Source organism: Austrofundulus limnaeus, unplaced genomic scaffold (genome assembly GCF_001266775.1).
Source record: "Austrofundulus limnaeus strain Quisiro unplaced genomic scaffold, Austrofundulus_limnaeus-1.0 Scaffold15, whole genome shotgun sequence".
Lineage (NCBI taxonomy): Eukaryota > Metazoa > Chordata > Actinopteri > Cyprinodontiformes > Rivulidae > Austrofundulus > Austrofundulus limnaeus.
In genome coordinates, this window is record NW_013952417.1 from 3,889,910 (window position 1) to 3,897,027 (window position 7,118).

The window sequence follows — 7,118 nt, forward strand, 5'->3', positions numbered from 1 at the left end:
CACACACACACACACACAGCGAGGGACACTTGAGGAAATGGTCCAGCAGCGTTTAATTCATGTTATTTCTTTAAAAATATTTTTTATCTGAGGCCAGTAGTTAAAAAAGCTAGCTCAACAGCTGGTTTATTTTAATTGAAGATCAGCTGCTGATGTTCACGGCTTTTTTCTAGAACCACCATTAACAAAAAAATAAAAGTTTCTTCAACAATCCAGCCATAATTATTGTTGTTTTTTTATATACTTATATGAGCTTTGGGAGGGTAGAGGGAGGATTAATAATAATTTATGACATGCTGCAGCTTCAACCACCAACCCACTGTCTCACGTCGTACTGAAGCACGGCACAGTTTAAATTCACGCTCTTGTTTTGAAGTGAAGACTGTCGGCTTCCTTTACCCAGAATGCATCGCTTCAGTTCTCCAATAATAAACCTATAACACCCCTTCTCCAATAAACATTTTAAATGACTGATATAGTAATAAACAACAGAAAAATGACCAAGAAGCAGCAGAACTTGCAGTCCACAACAACTTTTTATTTTAACATCATGAGTCAAAAGTCTGGTTCTGTAAATCACTTCCTCACCGCAACAAAGTAAGGTACGGGTGGGAAGAAATTTATCATGCCTTGAGATGGCAATAATGTGCAAGAATGCTCATGTTATCACTGGAAATCTATATTCTGGTGAACTGAGTTAAATGTGCAGAATTGAATTAGCTTCTGCTAAAATTATTATGATGTGCGTAATAGAACTTGTGGACCTAAATAAATTAATTAGTGCTTTTGAATTTGCAGAACTAACTTTTAATTTAGCGCTGCCCACCATTGACTGCAAGCATGTTAAATCACGTGTCCAACTCAAGGCCTGCATGTTGAATGTGCCTTGCCACTGAACTTTGTGGCCTGCAAGAGCTTCAAATATGTATTAATGTCTTAAAATAAGTGTATAATGCTTTAAAGCTAGCATTGACCATTAACTACATCTGCCATAATGTATAATGATTACTTTGTCGGCAAATAGACGGCATCCCACCACTAGGTGGAGGTACACAGTTCAAACATAGCCAGTAACCAGAGACATTTGCCATGTAAAAAGGTAAAACACTGTTTCTATGCAGGAAATACCACATAGAGCTCAGTTATTGTGCGTTAACAGTGCTCTGCAGCTGCAATGAGACGAGGATTGTGCCGTTTTAGGTTTAGTCGAAGGTAAACACAAAATGTTAAAGTTTATTACAACCATAATGCTAATCTGACCTACAGTGAAAATTAATTTGGCACCCTTGTGCTAAATGGATTGCTGCCTGTTTGCAATCATCAGTGCACACTGTTCGTAGTTTAGCTTTGTGTGTGTTTTTATACATACAAATCTTCAGTAGTGTTTTTCCCTTGTTTTATTACCTCCACCAAAGAGGTTATGTTTTCGGTCGCACACTGTATGTCTGTCTGTCTGTGGACAAAATTACTCAAAAACTTATGGACAGATTTTCGTGACATTTTTACCACAGGTGGGTATCGGCCAAAGGAACACACCATTAAATTTAGGTAATGATCCAGATCCAGGAATTCTTTGAAGGATTTTTCACTATTTCAGGATAGGGGAAATTACACATGTCAAAGTTACTCACACTTATTTTTCTCACCACTATGTGTGAATATTTTGTTGAAAATTTAAACTGTAATCTTAATGTTTATTTCTTTAGAAACATTTTAATATGATACCTTCACTGTATGGACACAGTCTGGTTATATTTGGAATGATACTGTGTGATACTGTGACATTCATTCAATATTATAGTTCTACATGTGTTATTTGTTGGAGTAAATTGAAATTTTGATCTCCACCATTTAATTTTATGTATGAATATATGCAGCATGATGTTACTATTTACATTGGATAGCTCACTTTTCCAAGGAGGATCCTTTTAGCATTACTGACCCTATGGCCTTGGCAAAGGTTAGCGCTCACCAAGTGCTTCTAGTTCCTTTTTTTATTGCACAGAAAACCAGTGGTGTCATCTTTGGCTGGGGATCATTTAAACGTCCTGATGCATCTCAAGTAATCCAGGTAGAAAAATCAAAAAGAAAAACAAGTCCTTTGGTTCTTCTTTAATGAAACGTTTCGTCTCTCCTCCAAGAGACTTCTTCAGTCTGATGAGTCTCAGGTGAGCTCAGCATTATAAGCACTGCCTCCACATGGTGGACAAACAGGTTAGTCACATGCAAAAAGAGGACCATCAGCCAAACAATAGATCATTAGTGCCTTGATTGACTCTATTGTTCAAAGAGGGTCAGGTGCCCTATCACCTGTCTATCGTTGAGGCCAGGGATCATTTAAACATTTTGCTCCACAGAGTCGTATTTGTTGTAGATGATTCTGTGGTGTTGCCAGCACTGTGGAATTAGAGGACCTGGTTCCTAATCTGAACCTCGATGGAGGGCTTTTTGTAGCATTTGTATGTTAACCATGCATTTAACTACATGCAATTAACTGCATTTTTCTCTGTGCGACTCGTTTTTTCAATTTCAAATTATATTTTGTGATGATTTAAAACCTACTGTATGAGTGCTTTTTTTGTCTGCAGTTGCCTTGTGATGAACGGGTTCAGTGTGAAACCGGCATTTTAAGGTGAGAGATGGTTCCTCTGCCCTGAACACAACAGAATGAGAATAGAAGATGGAAAAAAAATCGCTTTTTGCATGGTTTTTGTTTAATAAACTGAGACAATTTATTATAGTATTTGTATCATTTGCATTTCATTTGAAAATGTTTCCCACAAGCTACGTGTGCTTTTAAACATGCTAGAAAGCCGATTATGCAGCCTTTATGTCCTTTTAGAGTCTATTTTCCTCCTGTGAAATGTCAGCATCCCTATTTTAAATAGCAACCAGAAAGCTCTTCTGTAACCAACTGCTGCTGAAAACAGCAAAAATACAGATGACGAATCAGCTTGATCTGTCACAGAATATTAAACATGAATGGAACAGAAATAGTGCAGGTTTCATTTTAAATCTGCACTCAATAAAGCTTATATCCTAAAAACGTTTAAGCTGAGAAAGGATGATTGCGATTCATCTCATTACAACAATTTTGATGTTTCATGAACAATAAAGTGTGTTTAGACTGAAGCTTTACTGTGTGTTACAAAGCTCAAACATATTTCCTGTTTTGCTCATTTTGTAGAACATTTCATTCCTTCTGAATAATTTTTAATTTGTTAATTCATTTCTTAAGAATGATCAAAATAAACAGCATCCCACTTATCAGACAGATGTTTGGACCAAACATGGGATCAAGCTCGCCATGCTGGTATGTTTGTCAACCAGATGTGGGCCAGGTCTGGTAATGATGGCACTGATTTTAAGGTGGAATGCCACAACCCCGGATTTACACTACATGCAACTCTGCTTCGCTGCGCTGTGGTGCGCAGTTTGTAGCTGTTCATTTGCAACCCAGTTTATATAGCCTCCGCTCCGGTCCGACACACAGAGGAGGGAGGGCGTGCAGGAAGGAGATCATGCGATAAATCCAGTGATAAAAATGGAAGTCAGAGCAAAAACAATAAATTCTGTGAAAGATGAACTCCAAACACAGCTGAAAACATTGATATAAAAGCTTTTGATTTCTATGGTTGAAGCTGTAGGCCTATTAGCGCTGTCGTCTTTTTGAAACTTTGATTTCAAAATAAAATCCACGTGTGTTGTGTGTGTACACATATGCATCATCTACATGTTGCCATCTTTTTCCCTAACAGAACGATACATTCTGACAGCTTTTGTGTAGAAATATATCCATATATTTATTAATATAGCTGCAAATTCGACAAAATTATGGTGTCTTGTTTTGTAAATACAGATATTGTGCTCGTTCCTCTTCCTGTTGGTGCGACATAATCTTTAAAAACTGACTCCGGCGTAGCTCCGGCGTCCGGCAGAAATAGGATCGATCTAATTTTGCCAGATCACCGTCCGCTCACCGCCGCCGTGCGGAACCAGTGTAAACACTCTCATTGATTATAATGGGTGCGTATTTGCTGCGGAGGTCGGACCGGGTCGGAGCGGAGCTGGAACGCATGTAGTGTAAATTAGGGGCAACTAGCCCAGCTGTGGATTGGTTTTTGCAGTGCTGGCCCATGCATGGTCCACCTCCCGCAAACCACAAACCAAGGGATCATCCTTCTTTGTGGTATCTGGGTCAAACTTTTGCATTGTGTGGGCCAGAACTGGGCCAGACAAATTTTGTTGTGTGGGCTATGTGTTAACCTGCCAATAGTGACATTCTGTGGAAAGGTTATAAACAAAAATATCATACATACCTGTTGCAGGTAGAATGAACTTTTTAAGTAAAAATGGCAGGCCAGACGGAAGTCACCAGCAGGCATGTTGTGGCCCGCGGGCTGCCGGTTGCCCATCCCCGATTTAGAGGTTTATAAAGGGGGTTTGAATGAGCTATGTTGAGATTTTTGAGACTCTTTTCACAAGTCAACTCATGTCTGTCAAATTTAAACTCTTTTCATCCAACTTGAGTACACTCAAAGGGCTATCTACAACAGGTAAGATATTTTTTGCTCAAGTAATCATTCTCTGAATGGATTGAACAGCACATTTTTTATGCATATTTTATATCTTAGTTCTACGTCACCGTCTGGTTTGACAAACTGGATCGGATTTATTTTAAGCCTCTCACCTGTGTTGTTCCTGAAAAGAGAGAAAACTGCAGGACAACCTCTTTGGACCGTTTCCCCAGTGACTGCTTGAGGCCAGCAGGCGACGGCATCCCAGAACGGCCAACAACCTTTTTAAAGGTTTTGAAAGAAAAAAAAAGATTAAAAGGTGTTTGTGCAGGTCAATTAGAGAGACTGAAATACACATTAGAAATATATACCAGCAGAGACAGGATGTAGGCAATGATGCCAACATTTCTTTGACTAATATGAGACCAAAAAAAAAAAAAAAACACTACTGCAGCTGACCTTTCTCTTAAGATGGAAGGCATAAATCCTTCTGTAACAATCCTTAATGTTTAATCTTATAAATCATAGTGAGTTATCATTCAGTGTGTTTTCATTCAGCAGTTCAGATGCTCTGAAAAACGTCCTTTCAGACAACTAATGATTCTCAATGAAGCATTTATTTCAGCGTAGACTCGTTTGGACTCATCATGACCATCTTTCAAACAACCAAGTGCGATCCTTAAATTTATGAGCAGATAGCTACAAACTTGTTGTTGTAGAGGGAAAAAAACACACCTTCTGTGCTTCTGTTTCCCAGCTCAGCAACGTACTGAAGGCACTGGCGCTCCTCCCTCTCCAACTGAAATATGTATTCACACTCAGGATGCAGACTGGACCAGGACTGCAGGCAGGAAACAAAGCAACACAGCATGTTCTGTTAAACATAGAGGTTGTTAGAAAGGTATTGCAAATGTCACTGTAAGGATACTTTGTGTTGTCTGGAGGCAGAATCTGTCATCTTGCAAGTTTTTCTTTTCATACATTTTTGTCAGACTTCAATCCTGGACTCTTGTGTGGTTATAAAAGTTTTTTTTAATCAAATTTTCACCACCCGCGGATAAACAGGTGGATTATTTTATTCATCTTCTTTATTTAAGCTGATTAAAAACCCAATTGAGATTGTGATGTCATTTTCAAGGGGGACCTGGTCACAAATTCGACACAGCTGATTTCAATTGATAACTGATTAAGAGGCTTTTGTTGAACTGCGGTCATCTGAATCAGGTGTGTTACGGCAGGGAAACTTCTAAAACATGCGGGGCAGTGTGCCTGAGGACCAGGGTTGGGCAACATTGGATTATTGGAATCATGTAGCCTAATGTTAAGAAATGATTTCAAAGAAACAAGATCAAACATTTTGATTCCAGACTGGAGATGGTTCAATGCTGTTGAGGCAGCGACACTAAATGCACAATAAAAAGAAAACTGTCGTTTGAGCGAATATCATGGCAACTTTACAGATAGTCAGGTAACACTGGATAAAAAAATAATACATGGCCACAAGATAATAATTTGTGGCTATGTGTTAGTTAATTCCTGGCCACAAGTAAAAAAAATAATTCATGGCCACATGTTAGTTAATGCAGTGGTTCCCAAAGTTGGGGTCGGGACCCAAAGTGGGGTCCTGAAACATCAAGGTGGGGTCCTGAAAATATTTTCTAAATTAATTACATTTTGCCTTAGTTGCCTAAAATGTATAAAAATAAATATTGTTACTATGTCCATGTTTAGTTGACCTGATACAAATATTTATCATCCAAAAATAGTTGTGGGCACAGGTCTCTGCTACTGTTATTTTGTGGGTCAAAAGCTGAAAGGTTTGGGAACCACTGCACTTCAGAAATCAATGTAAAGGGTAATAAAATAATTGGTGATGTAATATTTTCCCTATAATTATTACAAAAACACAAAATAAGTATAAATAAGTATTTATATTTGTGTAGCCTTTGTTTTTAGGGTTATTAACAAAGTTTGTGTACTCAGACTGGTAATATTTGGGGTCACAAGTTTTTGCAATGAACATTTTGTGGGTCAGAAGATAAAAAGTTGGGGAACCACTGAGTTAATGCCTGGTCATGAGATAATAACTCATGGTCATACATTAGTTAATGGTTGGCCAAGAGATAATAACTCATGGCTACATGTTAGTTAATGCCTGGTCACGAGATTATAACTCATGGCCCCTTGTTAGTTAATGCACGGCCACAAGATATTAACTCATGGCCACGTCTTAATTAATGCCTGGCGAAATGATAACACATGGCTACATGTTAGTTAATGCCTGGTCACAAAATTATAACACATGGTCATACATTAGTTAATGCTTGGCCAAGAGATAATAACTCATGGCCACATGTTAGTTAATTTTTAGCTACAAGATAATAACTCATGGCCACAAGTTAATTAATTTTTAGCTACAAGATAATAACTCATGGCCACAAGTTAGTTAATGCCTGATCACAAGATAATAACCTGTGGTCGTGCATTAATTAATGTGTTGCCATGAGTGTCGTACGGCACATAAAAGGACTCAAATGCAAGACTCAACACAGTCACTCAAAATCATAATCCGTTTATTGGGTCCAGGGTCGGTACACAAAG

The 7,118-nt window shown here is 38.3% G+C and overlaps 1 protein-coding gene across 1 annotated transcript in view; it reads right to left on the reverse strand.

The window, feature by feature from the left end:
• The window catches only part of ghrhrl (growth hormone releasing hormone receptor, like), a gene marked incomplete in the record, with an annotated part of 49,049 nt that overhangs the window by 17,796 nt on the left and 24,135 nt on the right, over positions 1 to 7,118 (reverse strand). The window contains 2 exon segments of the mRNA XM_014002945.1: positions 4,691 to 4,798; positions 5,253 to 5,358. Of these exon segments, the coding sequence (XP_013858399.1) occupies positions 4,691 to 4,798; positions 5,253 to 5,358 (214 nt within the window).